Source organism: Vipera ursinii, assembly GCF_947247035.1.
Source record: "Vipera ursinii genome assembly, chromosome: 5".
Lineage (NCBI taxonomy): Eukaryota > Metazoa > Chordata > Lepidosauria > Squamata > Viperidae > Vipera > Vipera ursinii.
The window spans coordinates 51,321,348-51,337,654 of NC_139518.1; the positions used below are offsets into that span (position 1 = coordinate 51,321,348).

At 34.6% G+C, this 16,307-nt stretch overlaps 2 protein-coding genes across 5 annotated transcripts in view; one reads left to right on the forward strand and one right to left on the reverse strand.

Annotated features, from left to right (window-relative positions):
* MXI1 (MAX interactor 1, dimerization protein) overlaps positions 1 to 16,307 on the forward strand; it is a 74,187-nt gene that overhangs the window by 20,517 nt on the left and 37,363 nt on the right. For all 3 annotated transcript variants that reach the window (XM_083363822.1, XM_083363821.1, XM_083363823.1), the window contains exon 3: positions 5,517 to 5,546. In XM_083363822.1, the coding sequence (XP_083219948.1) occupies positions 5,517 to 5,546 (30 nt within the window). The remainder of the gene's footprint in view (positions 1 to 5,516; positions 5,547 to 16,307) is intronic.
* SMNDC1 (survival motor neuron domain containing 1) overlaps positions 15,142 to 16,307 on the reverse strand; it is a 55,100-nt gene continuing 53,934 nt past the window's right edge. Inside the window, exon 9 of one of the 2 annotated variants that reach the window (XR_014492670.1) lies at positions 15,142 to 15,358. The gene's annotated coding sequence lies outside the window, so the exon portion shown is untranslated. The remainder of the gene's footprint in view (positions 15,359 to 16,307) is intronic. The other variant, XR_014492671.1, reaches the window with a different exon arrangement.

Genomic DNA, 16,307 nt, shown 5'->3' on the forward strand with positions numbered 1-16,307 from the left:
GGTATACTATACCAGATTATTAAAGCTGAAAAACCTAATTTGTAATGAAATAGGGAACCTTGTTATGCTGAAGGAAAATCCAGAAATAAGGCTTTTATATAAACCTCAGCTGGTGATGTACAAAGCAATGTACTGAATTCTCAATTTGTTGCTGCTATCCCTCATATTCAGCCCTTTCCATTTGATACATATAGCCCACATAGTACTGTATATGTCAAGGCCTAAGTATGTTTACATATGTCTTAGACGTTCAATCCCTGATTCACATGATATTTTTCAGTGAGTTTTGCTCAGAGCTTTAAAAATGTGTATCTGTTAATATTATTTTAATATCCTCATATTCAGAGCTATAACTGTCTATATCAATAATGAAAATGAAATACAATACACAAGCTCAAAAGTTTGCTTTCAAGCACTAGATCGGATGTGTTACATATCTGCTATCTTTACTTAATGCCGAGATACTTGAATTCTTTGCCCTTTTTTTAGGACTGTCTTATAAATAATATCTTAGCTTGGGTTTGCCTTCCATTTCCTGAGAAGAAGATCTCAGAAAGAGCATTTTATGTCCTGTAAGCTATTGTGCTATAGAGATAAACTAGAAACTATTGGAAGTGGATTTGAATATAAATATGTCCCGGGCATATGAGTAGAAGGATTTTTAACCGCTAAAGATGAGGAATTTATAGAATTCTTATTCTACCCAAAGCTTTCCCCTGTAGGTTCTTTCTCCTCCAATGTTTAGCTTAATTTCAGTTTTCCAGATTATCTGGAGGAGATGAGTGAATTTCAGGATAATTAAGAAGATTCCCTATTACTTACAACCACTTGCCAGAATTGTTTACTTATTCACCAAGCATTACTTTCAGAGCTTCTGTAGAAGTTAACTTTGATATTCATGAACCTGTGTCTCTAAAGGTCATTTTTCCATCCCTAGAAACAAACATATTTTACTTAATAAGAAACTGGGTTAAATATATGTATTTTATATGTATGTAAACAATATGTATTGTTTACATTATCTTGCTTATGCTGAAAATCACAATGTTTCAATCATGTGTTGTTAACAGAAATATAAGTTGATACAACTGTTCAAGAACTCCTAATAGATTTAAGGTGCTGGTACTTACCTTTAAAGCCCTACATGGCTTAGGCCCGGGATACTTGCAGGACCATCTGCTATCGGGAACGAATTCCCATTGCCCAGTACGCTCACACAGAGAAGGCCTCCTCAGGGTACCGTCGGCTAGACAATGTCGGCTGGCGAACCCCAGGGGAAGGGCCTTCTCTGTGGAAGCGCCAGTCCTATGGAATCAGCTCCCCCCTGAGCTTCGGATGGCCCAAGATCTCCAGTCCTTTCGCCGCGGCCTCAAAACACTCCTTTTCCACCTGGCTGACCTGGACTGACAGGCATTTTAATTATGTTTACAATTTTTAATTTATTTTTAATTTTCAATTTTAATTTATTGCACAGATAACTTTAATTTTAATTTTATCTTAATTTCTGTACTTATTATATGTTATTGTTGTTAGCCGCCCTGAGTCCTTCGGGAGATAGGGCGGAATATAAGTCCCATTAATAAATAAATAAATAAATAAATAAATAAATAAATAAATAAATAATAACTCTATGACCAACTGAGTGATGTACTGCAGTCAGTCTATAGGGATATATTATATATATTGTGTTGCATTTTATTTGTGTCTAGTATTATATCTTCAGGATTTAGAATTCCAAACTTTCTACTTCTCTTTAAATCAGAGGTTCCCCACCTTTTGGGCACCAGGGACCAGTTCTGTGGAGAGAGGTTTTTTCATGGATTGGAGTGGGCGTGGTTTCATATACAGTCTGCATTCCACGGATGGGCCTTTGCTTGTTTGTGCGGACTGGTTTCTGGCATGGTGCGGCCCAATGCAGGTCCACGGAAGTGGGGTTGGGGATCCCTGCTTTAAATGACATTACTTCTCTGAACCTAGGTATGGTGGTAGGACAAGAATTTTTCTGTGACGTTGATAATTACTTCACATGTGCCAAGAATGAAACTTTATTCACCATTCTGAATGCTAAATATGGGAAGAGAGGAAAAGTTAAATTAATTTTAATTTCTTTGACAAATATTTTTCTGTCAACTATCTGATATGCTAAAATATTAAGTTTGCTTGCCACTTTTAAAAGAGAAACCCTAGTAGAAGGAGTATTGACCACCATTAAGCAAAATTACCTGTATTTCCAAAGCAAAACTAAATATATTTCTCTCCATTGAGGGATAGTTTTTAGTGCATAGTTGAATGATTGTAACAAGCTCAGTGCTTTGAATGTCATATTCACAAAAATGACAAAGTGTTAGTATGCTTGTGGGAACTCTTGATATTTCTAGAATTATTAAAAAATATATAGCAAAAGAGATTGGTGGGGTTTTTCTGAAACTCAGACAGATAACTGATTGGATGTGCTGGAAATTGACTGAGCATGACACATTTGCTATTCAATTGCAAAGTTCAGTTTAAATTATAAACAACCTACAGATATCACATAAAGTAACATCTTTTATTTCACTAGATCTATTATACTCTTCAGCTAAGTCAACAACTGTCTTTCCATTAGACAAAAAGTACTTTTTGGGGATCTATGATTCAACACCTAAAAGAAAAGTAGGTTATAAATCTACCAGACAAAAATTGGACCAGTACTGAGCCGCGGCATGCCAGCAACCGGGCCACACAAACAAGCAAAGCCCCATCTGCGGAATGCACACAAAACCACGCACTGTTGGTCCAAAAACTTCTCTCCGTGGAACCGGTCCCTAGTGCCCAAAAGGTTGGGGACCTCTGACATAGGACATAGGAATCTTTATGAAATCTTCTCTTTGGCTATAGCAGAACTTTGGATACTGTTATTATTTTTCATGGAGCAATCCATAGATTAATAATTTGCATAAACTATATTTATTTGCTTACAGATAATTCCTGTTGATTCAGATATCCTTTTTTTTTGGTACTGTCCAATGCTCCCAGCATATTCATTTGAATTCCATCTTTAACATGAAGCATGTTAGTATTACACCCAAAGATTAGGAATCTTATTTTCAGGGAGTGGCTTACTTGAAAGATCTCTTTGATGGCTATTAAACAACTTACTTAATGAAGCTTTGCTTTTGAATTTGTAGCTGCTTGGTATAAAACAGGAAGGAATTGTAATGACAACACTGAAGTTTGGCATGGTTGGTGAAATGGAAACACTGATTGTCTGCTTGGAATATAATACAGTTTACAAGTGAATTATTGTTTTCTTGCATATTACAACCTGGCACCCATGAGGGTGCTGGACTTCCATCATCTTCAATTGACATGGACTTTTATGAGAAGATTAGACCATCATCAGGTTAGAGATGGTGGATGTAGTTTCTTAAGAAGAGACTCTTCTGTTTAATGATTATTAAACAGACAACTTTGTAAGATTGTTGACTTCTAATTTTAGTTTTAGTTAGAAATATATTATGAAGATGCATGAGACAAAACCAGCATATTTTCTGAGGAGAGAACACTGGTTATCTTTTGAGTTACCAAGGAGAACACTACATGTATTTCAAAATGTTTTCTATTTTAAGGATTGTTCCTTGTAGTAGTCTGACAGGATATATTTAGCAGCTGCAGAAGTTTTTCTTTTTCACTCCTCCTACGTGGGAAAGTTCATACTATTTTATTTTATGCTAGTATGGTCTTAAATCATAGTATAAATTAACAAACTTTATGACAAGATGGCATCCCTCCTCATTTATGGTGTTTTGATGGAAGGAAGATAAGTAACAGAATCTCCCGTATGTAAGAAGTAAAGGAGAGCCTGGTGTTTTAATTTTGTTCCCAGTGGTAGGCCGAACTTTGTTCTTTCAGCTCCAGCCTTGGTGACTGCTTTGATTATAATCTAGGAATTCACTCCTTTGCCTAGAATTTGTAGCCCTTAATGGAATCTCTAGAAAGGGGGAGATGTTTCCTGCAGGAATGAAGAGTAAATAAAATTTTTAATACACAGTTGTGATTTAGATACAGATTGATTCCACTGCACATGGTTGTAATGCTGAAGATTTTTCTTGTGTTTAAAGATTATCATCTGATGCATTGTTCAAAAGAATTTCATTTAAATTTATCAGATATTAAAAAATCACTGCTTAAAAATCCAAATGCATAAGAATACAGTAAATGCTTTATTAAGTTTACAGTGTTACTGTTGTTTCCTAGCAGTTGAACAAAATATATGTAATATTGTGGTAATTAATGGGCCTCAAGAATTTTAGGTCAGAACTAGAACTAAAAAGGAACGTTACTGTGACAGGCCAATAAATTGAGAAAGATATTTTTGAGATTGATCAGTCTAATCCAACAAAGAGAAATGCTCTTTTTTCCCTTGCTATGCCCTCTGTGAGATAATATCTTGTCCCTTCTGCTTATATTTTTAAATTGCTGCTTGCTGTTGTGGTGGACAGATAATTGTGTTTAAAATCTGATTTTTTTTCTCTCAGTAAGGAATATGTATATGTATTTAAAGAATAAAATCAGAATATTAGTTATTCCACTTCCAAGCCACAGTTTCCAAATTTCTCCATCATGATTAAAGTATCTGATACATCTGACTGTCAATCTAGCTTCATGCTGAGATTAAAATAATTCTGACTAATTTTTGAAGTTTCTTTTTGGGTTTTTTTTAACTTGTCTTAGCATCCCTTCATCACTTTTCTTACTCCCCTTTATAGAAGTTATTGATTCACAGAAAATTCTCACTGAGCCTGGAATTCTTCATTAGCAGTATAGCTTTTTTTAAAGCAGGAAAATATTCTTCATTAATTCTGGTACTTTATAATTGATGCTTGGCAAATTCTACATACTTTATATTATATTTATACACTAAGTTACTATAAAAAGATAAAATCTGCAAACTTATTTGGAAACTTGCAGATTGTTTGCAAAGTTGAGTAAATTGGCTTAAACAAAATTATGATTTTTTAATTTTTTTCATGATTGACCTATCAACATGATTACAGTAGTTAAATGTAAGGGAATACTTTGGATAATGAGAGACTTTCTCATTTATTTGTATTTCTTTCTTGTTTAAGTATTTTAATCACTATAAACAGTATCATTGATACAATGATTTGGGCAGGACTGCTTCATACTAGAGAATAATAGTGACTGAAGCAATAAGCAAATTGTTATTGTGCTGAAGATAAATTGTAAAGCTTAGAATTTTGCAATAAGATATACAGTTGTAGACATTAAACTACTTACATAGCAGTATAGTTGGCTTCATTTTTAAATATGAAACTTATAACTGGGAATGAAAAACTGCTCAAGGTTTATGACAGCCATCATTCAATTTGGTCTTTCCCAAATTTCTTTGAAATATGGGAATTACCTCTAATATATCTGTGTGACACTAGAATAAAGAAAGGTATTAATGAGAATAAGCTTATGAGTTAGACTAGAGGTATCTAATGATTCCTTTTTCTTGGTTTATCTTTCAGGTCTACGCACAACGAACTAGAAAAGAATCGGTAAGTCATTAATGAACAGATTTCATGAAGTGCAAACCTCATTAATATTTTAATTGTTAAAACATCTAAGTCATCTTATGGTGATTTCAGGATACTCTAGTGTTTGCTAGGTAGATTGGACTATGATTATCAACATCCACTTGGCCAACTGGCTCGGGAAGATGCAAATTGTTGTTCCAAATACCTCCAAGTCAGTTACTGGAAATATTGTTTTATAAGTTTTGGTAGCCTGGAAATGCCATATCCCACTACATGATTGTTTAAAATACAGACCTTAAAATGTTGAGCTGGTGTCCATCCTCCTTAAAATGCAAAGAAGTGACCTATTTTTACAGCTAATCTGTATTCAGAGAAAATACTGTTTCTCTTTGTGCAAGCTGAAATTTGATTGAGTCAGTGTCCATACAGAAGGTTGCTAGGGTATCAGATTTCCAAATACTGGTACATATTAGCTAAAAAGCTTATGTGTTTGTTTTTGTCTTGCATTCTCTTCTCTTCTGCCTCTCAGACCTGTCATAATATCTGCCTCACTGCAGAAAACTTTCATTGACCAATGGACTCTAGTTTCCTGCTGTTCCTTGTTTTGAGAAACAGTATTCTGGTAACATGTTTTAGGACATAGCCTAATCATCCTTGAGCCACACTGTCATAACACCTGCATTTTTGTTGCTTCACTAATTCCACCCTATGATTCATCACCTTTGCAACAGAATGGAAATACTATTGGGAGAACAGGGAGTTAGTTCACACACATATCAGGTTAAAGCATTGCTTTCAGGATGCTATCATTGTATCAGAATCCTATTTATGCATTTATCTTCAAGACTGGAGAAGAGACAGTTTGATTGAATCAATAGTCTGAGACTCATTACTAGTTCTATGGAAAAGGAAATGAAGAACATAGAAGAACAGATTATTTGAATTTTATTTAGAAGAGAACACTGCAGGATTACCTTGATTTAGCATGGCATATAAAGCCAGCCTGGAACAGAAGAAGTTACATATCAGCATTCAGTCAAAAGGCCAGAATCCCCATAGTGTTTTGTAGCTTTAGCTTTGTTTTGTTTGTTACTGACTTGCTGTTTGACAAAGAGTGTACTTTGTAAATTTCCTGTATATGTTTACTTCCCTTTTGTAGTTCTGTGGGCTGGGTGAGCTGTTCTTTTAACTCAGCCTTAGGATTTATATTGTTTTAGGTCTAGTTATGTATAATATTAGCATAATTTTCAGGGGAAACAGAATTTTGGGAAAAATTGGGATACCTTTGAAAGGCAAAGAAGGCAAAGTTCTATAAGGCTAGGTAAAAAGAGGCGAAAGGAAATTATGGGTGAAAAATTACTGGTGACAAAAAGTAGGTCTTGGATAGAGAGTAAAAATGGTGCTTATGGTTGCCACTGAGTTAAAAACATCACAAGAAAGACGTGAGTGAATACTTCCATATCTGCACACTGATATCATGTGAAGAAATTCAGGAAATTGAAACAAGACTTTTTTGAGATTTAAGTTGCAGAAGGTATTCATATTAGATATTAGGAAAATATGAGCAGGGAAGATTAGCAAAATGATCTTTAGCAAATGATCTATGATAGACTCCTCCAAGCTAGTGCCCTGTTGATGTGTTGGATTTCACCGTATATAATTACCTACCAACATTACCATGAGCTATGTCATAGTAGTGTGCAGCGCAATTCCTATCATGGGGAACTTATTACATTGTAAAACACAGCATGGGTGAAAAAAGAGAAGTGGCAGAAATAAACTACGTGGAGTGCAAAGTTTGTAGTTTAATGAAGCCCTTAATATTAGTGAAGCTGTCGTACTAGCACAGGTATAAAACTACAAAGATTAGCATGATTCCATTCTGTGTTTTAACTATTGACTAGAGATGGGAAAAACATTTAAAATCAACACTTTTTAGAGGAGCATCAGTTTTGATTTTGGCTATACTTCCTCCATGCCCCTCAATCAGTAGCTGATTTGAACATTTCTAAGCTATGGCTTTTTGTAACTATTAAGTGTTAAACAAAGCAAAATGTTTCACATAAAGTTAAATAATTAAAATGAAGGTTATATATTTTTCTGCTTAATAGTATTTTGAGTATAGTGCATGTGTAAACTCAGACTGGCAATTAAGCTGACTTTGTAATAATGCCGCTTGGGGTGTGTGTGAAAGCCCTAATAAGCAGGCATATACATCGAATGAAGGCTACTTCTAAGCTTGTAAGCCGCCCTGAGTCTTCGGAGAAGGGCGGGATATAAATGGAATTAAAATAAAATAAAAAAATAAAAATAATTGCTGAGTAAATTATAATGCTGGGTTCATAATTGGCTTTGAAATCAGATAATATGGTGTAGGCTGAGGAGTGAACTAGTATCTATATGTGGTGGAGCAAGAACAGTTGGAATGTTTTTCTTCGGTGTGGCCCCATTTCTCTTTGAATATTGCAACCATGTAAATAGGGATAACCTCTTCCTAGATCAGTCATGGCGAACCTTTTAAAGACCAAGTGCCCAAACTGCAACCCAAAAGCCACTAATGTATTATCGGGTGCTGGGTGGGCATGACCCATTGGGTGGGTGTGGCCCATTGGGTGGGAGTGGTTGCAGTGGTAACGGCAGACTGGTTGGGACTAAAAAGTTCAATCAATTCCAACTTTGCGAGATTTTGTTTCCCGTGAGAAGTTGAAATTGATTGATTGAACCTTTTTTTTTGCATACGGCGGTGGAGGCCTAAAGCGAAAAGGTTTTATAAAACCCAGCTGAAGGCCTAGGACTGGGGCGACGGCACGCGTGCCCACAGAAAGGGCTCTATGTGCCACCTGTGGCACACGTGCCATAGGTTTGCCACCACGGTCCTAGATCTTTCCAAACCCGTAAGGTGTCTCCTAACAAGTAGTTTATTAGCCATAAGTATGCTTTTGTTCTGTCCCCTTTCCCCTCTTTCTGACGTTTCTTACGGAAATTTGTATGTTTGTTTGTAGAACTCTCATTTGGAATTTCAGCTTCCTAATAATTTATTCGTGATTGCAGCGCATCAGATTGGAATTCAAACGTCCTCTCTAAAATTCAGAATGATCTTTCATCATCTCACATTTTATTTTTGTTGAATATCTCCTTCTCCGTGCTCGGTTTACTCAAAAGCTTTCAAAATAATAATCAACTCATTTGCTACGTTCTGCCCACTTTGATCGTTAAGGGTAATGGCAAAAATGGTCAGTTTACTAATGCCTAAACTTAGAGCAAGGTTTACTGCGTATTTTCTCAACCCATCCGCCTTTTAACTCCAAGAATTTTCAGCAGTCTATATACGTGGTAGAGCAAGATCAATTGCTTGGCTGGAAATTCTGGGAGTTGAATCTGGTGGAAGATGGTGGAAAGAATTTTGCTACTTCTAAAAAAGCTTTACTGTTATATATTAAATATTTTTAGAGGATACAATAAGATGTTACAGAAACTGGCAAAGGCTCAGCACTTGTGCATCATTCCCCGGTGGAATGAAGCATATAAGCAGTGACGTGTTGAGAGGGAGTAGCAAGGATCTGTCCTTTTTTTCTTGGCCCATTTTCCATCCATTTCTGAGAGTAACATTTTATAGATACTTTTATAGATACTTCAGCTTACAAGCCAAATAATTAACATAGTTTCTTGAGAATCTATTGGTACATATTTACAGGTTCATTTAGTGACTGTTCAAAGTTACAACAGCAATGAAAAAAGTGACTTAACGATTGTTTTTCACACTTTATGTGACCATTGCTGCATTCTGATGGTCACATGATCAAAATTCAGATGCTTTGCAATTGACTCATATTTATGATGGTTGCAGTATCTCAGGGTCATGTGACCTCCTTTTGCAAACTTCTGACAAACAAAGTCAATGGGGAAGCCAGATTCACTTAAACAACTGCAGTGATTCACAATAACTGGCAAGAAAGGTCATAAAATGGGGTAAAATTCACTTCAACAAATGTCTCAGTAACCAAAATTTTGGGCTCAATTATGGTATTAAGTTGAGGACTAGCTGAACACTACTGGAGGTATCTACCTCTGGACTCTTGGGAAAACAAAAGGATTCCTTCGTCAGGTTTTTATTGCTTTCCATCTGCTTAACTGTGACCAAAAAAATGTATCTAGTGGCATTTTGCAGACAATTGCTTATTTGGGATTTTTTTGGGGAGGTGTAGGGGGGAAACTGGAAGTAGAAATGACTTTTTTTTTGAGGCTGTTTGTTATCTCCATTATTGACATAGTCTGTAATTTTCAAATTCTCCATTACAGTGGTTACTTGTCTGATGTGAAATTTGAATTATATTAGAATTCATTTAGGTCCACAAATATAATAAGCCAATTTATTATACCTAGACTGAATAAAAATTGTAAATGTTTTTAGATCAGGTTCTTATATTTAAAACATATTGAAGGTGTATTCATAGTTTAGGTAAACCATTAACATTTCACAAATAAAATTATTACAATTTAAAAACTTGTAGAACGTTACCTCTATCCCTTTTTCATGTGATCAAAACCTGTTTACCAATGCCTTCTAATTTCATCATTTGCTTAACCACATGGTTGCCTTATTAAATAAAGGGAAACAGTCATCATGCTTGACTTTAATCAAGGTGTTCTGCCCTACAAACTCTATGTCTATGTTTGTATCCCCATTGCTTTGCTCTTTCTAATTATCCAGTCTTACCTGTTCTCTATTGAGGAGATATGTTTTCCCAACTCCTCTTGTTAGTTAGCTACTCTTACTAATGACCATAGATTTTTTGTTTGTTTTTATTTTTGCTTCTAGTTTTTCTATTCACATGGTAATCCCTCTTTAGAAATCTACAATCATGGGAGGGGTACACTTAAAGTGTATATATGCTCAGTTTAATAAGCTAAAACTGAAATTATGATGCTTAAGGAGAAAGTTATATTTTGTATGTCTGGAAACTTTAAAATGTAGATTGAATTTAAAGACACCTGCATTCTGTAGTATTTACATTTCATGCACCATGAAATTATTCCTTGCCTTCTGAATAATTTTTTAAGCCAAACTGGTTAGAATAGTTCCTTACAACTCTCAAGACAATTTTGATAACCACAGAATCAGCACAGAGTTTCTCAAGAAAAATAATATTCCTATAATATATAGGAAATAAATAATAATAATAGTTAGACATTCTCTGTAAAGAATTTCATCTTTGAAAACAAGATGCTATTGTTAATATTGATCTTTTAAAACATATATGATCAAAGCTGTCCTTAAGGCCTTGACCAGAAAACCTTTACATTTTGATTATGAACAGCCATGATGGAATAGTATAAAGGTCCTATTTTGAGCATTTTAACAATGACTAGCCAGGTGCCTCTGAAAAGCCCATAAGATAGATATGTGTAAAAGTGCACACTCTTGTACAATTCCCCAGCAACAGGTCTAAAAGGAATATCCTTGAAGTATAATAGGAATACTGTGGGAACCATTTTTCATGCTGCTGCAGCTTATTCTAAGAATATCACTAACCATAAAGAGCATTATTTCAAAAACATTCTTTTATGCTAAAGAGCTGCTAAATTAGCCTCACTTACATACTTGTAGGCCTTTAAACATTATACAGTATACTCCAATGATTCAGTGGGGGAGAAAGTCCATGTTGCTATGAGAAGATTTAAAGAATACCAAGCCAAATCATTATATTGATCTTCACTAACTAAACTTCGTAAACCAAATCTTCATAAATGTGTGTCTCAATGAAGAGCAGTACTAGAGAAAAGAAATATTCTTCATTTGTTCAAATAATGTGTTGGTATTGTCATCATTGGATAAAGCATTCCCAGTGGCTGACATAATACTAAAATATAGTTTAAAATGGCTGGAACAGACTATAGAAATAACCACTTATACTTCTCTAGCCAGCCACAACACTGAAAGCCGTTCTCTTTGAATAATTAAAGTGAGTGGCAATTTTTTCAAGATTTATGTGACTGCTTAGAAGACTGTTCCCAATAGTCTACATGCCTGCAGAACATCTCTTTTTAATGTTTTGCAGAGCCCTATTAATTTAGCATTATATTTAAATCCTGTTCTGTGATAAATCATCTGTGATTAATAGAACCAAACTAGTTTTAGAAACATGTTTTGAAATTGGCTGAGGTTCTCTAGTATATGCTAAGGTACCATTTAGACTGACATGAATTCTCCTATGTCAGAGGGGAAAATGTTATTTGTGTCAGAACAAGTTATCAACAATTTTTTTTAAAAAAAGCAACACTATCCAATTAATTGAGGCATCTTTAATTAAATAATATGTGAATTGTTTTCATCCAGGTATTATTCAGTTAATGACCAAAATCATGGAAGTAGAGTATTTTGAAATTGATTGTTTACTATAGCATTGTTCATTAATATTAGCATTTTACCGAAGATTGAGAAACAAAATTACATGACTCTTTTAATCTTCTGTGTTATGCCACAACTCTTTCGCATTCTACAAACTCTTCTTTGGCTTAAAAGTATAAACTTTATTTGAGATATAAGTTTATCGCTTTGAAGAAAATTTTCCCCATGCCTTTTTAACTAGCTGTTCATTCAGTATCTAACATTCATTCACGGACAGACAATTTGAATAACTTCTACCTCTGTTTCTTTTTTATGATTTCATCATAAAAAAACCTCAATTTATTTGAGTCAAACTAAATATGACAGTTTCCATACCTAAAGATTAAGCTTTCCTAATCATGTTTGAAAGTCATTTTTAAGGAAGAATAAAAATATTTAAGGATATAGGGGTGATGTCTTCATAGAAAGATAGGAATCAGATTGTGATGGTGATGTGATACAGACAAATGTACACAAATAACAGGGTGATTTATTTCTTGAATTACCGGTACTGTTTAGTTTTTATTGAATACTTTGTGTTTTTTTTAAAAACCCATCTGGCTAAAACGTTAGATCTCCAGAATTCACTGCATCTCCCTCTTTGCATTTAGAATATACTATCATCCATTGTTTAAAGAATTCATGTTCTTTCTGAGAGATCAGGTTTTTATCTTCAGTTAAATATCTATGTTGCAGTCAACTTATTTTTGGCATAAACTCTCAGATTGTGAAAATCTAGTCACTGTTAATATATCTAGATTGATAAAATAATTATTTTGGATAAAATATAATACCCCATGATTAGATTTCTTCTCAGCTCTTGTTCTCTGTCCCACATCTGTTCCAACCCTCCAGAGAAAATTTGTAAGATGGAGAATGCAGAGGATTATGTCAAAAGTTTAACATGTCATTATGAAATATGTTGTAATGCTGTAATTTAAGAAAAGGGGGGAGATTGAGGTGTAATTCCCCAAGATAAAGTGCATCTGTAATCATTATATTCACAATGGAGAATCTGTGTATGTTTAATGATGTTTGAAATAAATCTTGTAATTGCTTTGCATCTATTTAAAACTTGTATATTCTCTTAAAGCATGTATTAGTGTGCATGTTCTTGCATTCAAATGTCATGTTGAAAATATTGACAGTGCATTTTTTATTCTTTTTCCTCATAAGTTGAATTTTGTCATTGCCCATGGCAAGGTAAAGAGTGCAGTGAGCCAACTATTTGGTAACAGGGAATTATAGATTAATAGTAAGGCCTTGATATTCAGGGGAGTTTTACTTTCATACTGCAGACGTTCAATGTCTCTAAGCAATATGAATATATCCTCCCATTGAGAAATGTGCAGGTTAACCTATTTGCAACGTTAGGGAGGCTACATTCTGCACTTGTATTTGATGATTTTAACACTGTCAAATTATGCTGAATATATGCCTTATTGTTAGGACATCTGTAAATTAACCATATTCTGTCATCCAAATGATGAGGCTAATAGGACAAATTAACACTTTTTCTGGTGAAAAGGTAGAACGAGAAAGAACATCCTTCTCATCCCTTGGAGCAAACCCCTTTCTATCTTTGACTTTCTCTTGTCTAGACATTCAATGGTTTCCAGTCAATTCCAGCTTCCAAAGGTGAATTATAAAAACAAAGAATGAGGGGGGAAAACAAGGATTTTTTTTTCTGGAACCTTCTGTCCATGAGACATTGAAGATTCTTAGGTGATTTTTCCTTCTCATGGAGAAATTTACATCCTAGCCCCAAAGTTCTTGACTGCCGCCAGTGAGAGGACATAGGTTTTACAGATAGCAATTGAATCCTAAAGGCAGCCTTCTGTTGCTAACTGCAGTAGCTTTTGATAAATGCAGGATACGGAATATAAAAAATTCTAAAAATATAAATAAATTCTTGCACTGTTCCTACCAAGTTTTAGTCTCAATCTATCTGGAGAGCCTTAGATTAGAAAAAGCTGTGTAAATCTTTGGTTGTCTTTCTCCTTTCAGCCAGGGGCAATTCTTAGTAAGATTCTAACTTGGAGATCCTGTACAATATAACAGATTTCTTTTATCAAATGCTATAAAAGTGACAAAACGGTGAACCCTGCTTGCCCACATAGGATTTGTGACTGCATTAAATTTCCCTCATTGAATGTAACACAGGATAATATAAAATATTTGTATGGATTTTTGTCTGTTTTATAAGCTCATGCTGTTGACTGATGTATATTTGCTGAGTTTTAAAGGCCCAGAAATATTTGAAGACTTGGAAGTATTTGGGGAGACTATAAACTGAAGCTATATGGATGCTAAATTTCATGCCACTTTTATGTTTTCGTGTTTGGAGCTTTCCTTTCATCCTTAAGTATTTGGACATTTCTACCACTTCTCCAAAGCTTAAGTGTAGTGTATAAGGATGTTTTGGTGAGATGGTAGTGAATCAGAGTGTAAATTCTTGAAGAAACAGTCGGTTACTTTTGTTCACAAAAGGAAAAGGTTTTAATAGAAGCTATTTTGAGCCAGTCTAAGGAAGGAAATGGAGGAAATCAAAACTATTTTGAGAGAAATTATCTATAAAAGCTTGTTATATTATTAGAACTTTCTCTCCTGTTGATTCAGAATATATTCTGATATTCAATGTGGATTTTTGTTTCTTTGAGATGTTTTTCTTTCTTTCTGAAATAAAAGTTTTCTTCAAAATAAAAATGTTTAGGCAGAATTGGTATTCACTTTTGGATTATTGATGGTCTTCCACCTGCATTCTCTTTTGGACTAGGTAGAATTTGTCTAACCATAACTGATATAAGAAAGCTAAATAGCGTTGTATCTTTGATAGGACTTCACCAAGAAATACAAAAAAAATGTAAAAAAACCAAAACAACCCAGAAGGCAATGGAAATTTTTGGAAATATAATTTTGGAAATATAATTTCTGAAGGACTAAATGGTGTTCTTTAACAAAAGAGTAAAGCCAACAAATGATTTGAACTTCATTTGGAAAGAAAAGGCTTTACCTTCTTTACTTAATATGATTTTGTTTCTAAAGTTTATGGTTTTAGTGGATTTATGTGGTTTTCTTGTTTTAATTTTGATTGGGAGCTGGTACAAGATAGCCAGTTATATAAATATTTTAAATAAAATAATGCTACAAAATATATGTTATGAGATCCAAAGTGTGGCTAGAGCTGCTGAAAAACATTTTAACACACTTTGTAAATATAGCAGATATGAATAAGTACCTTCCTCCTTAGAAGGTACTTAGGCAGGCAGATGTCTTCTTCAGTGCTTGACAGATGTGTGGGGAAAAAGAGCTTGGTGCCAAATCACTTTGAGACTTCGTATCATAAGAATCGTTTTTGGAAGTATTTCCAGATGTGGGTAGCCAAACATCATATGGTATATTCTTTATAATTGGCCTTGATCAGTACTTTGCTACAGTATTATATCTGAAATTATAGAGATTTCAAAAGTGTTGCTTTGTAGAAAACATTGTGATAATTCAAGTGAAATGTAACTTCACAAAAATACTTTTTAAGAATAAGTCCGATACTAAATTATAAAGATAGGCTTTTATTGTAAGATGTGTATCCAAAGGTCAAGTCTGGCAAAGTTAGGAATGATTCATCAGTTACAACTCAGCAAAATACTCCTGACCAGAGTTGAATTATAAGTGGGAGAACTTTATATGAATTGGGTATACTCATAATTTGCCTTCTATCAGAAAGTTAGATCAGGAACAGAACATTTCAAATCCATACAGAAGTGAAATTTACCATGTATCCTTTGGCGAGTCAATGTCTTTTCATCATCTGTTTTTCAAACTTATTTTAAAGCTTAAAAAAGTAGAAACCAGAAATAACACCTTAATTGATTTAGGAAAAAAAGTGGAACATAAACAGCCTGTTTATGAAAAGCACTACAAAACCAGAACAGCTATAAAACCAATTAAATAAATTAAAAAAACCCTTGATATGGCAACTCTTCTCCTCTGCTGCAGTTGACACCACCACCTTCAGCCTCCAATGTTATCCTATCTCAGTGCTCAGCCTGGGGAACAATCATCTCTTTGTAACCGTCTGGAAGGTTAAAAGGAGGGTAGCATGCTCCTGTATCTCAAGGGGGAGTGGTTCTACACGGGGGCTTCATTGAAAAAGGTGTGCTTCCTAGGTCTCACTAGAGGGGAGCATTGAAGGGACCTGGAGCATACCTAGTCTAGTTGGTGGAATAGACAAATACCCTCAGTCTCACCAGTAACCTATTCCTATGCTACATAGGGCTTTAAAGGTAATAACTAGCACCTGGAAATGCAACCTGGAAAAGGAACTGGGAGCCAATACAGCTTGCTCAACAGAGGTATAACATGGGCAAACCAACTTGTAACTTCTGGGTGATGTT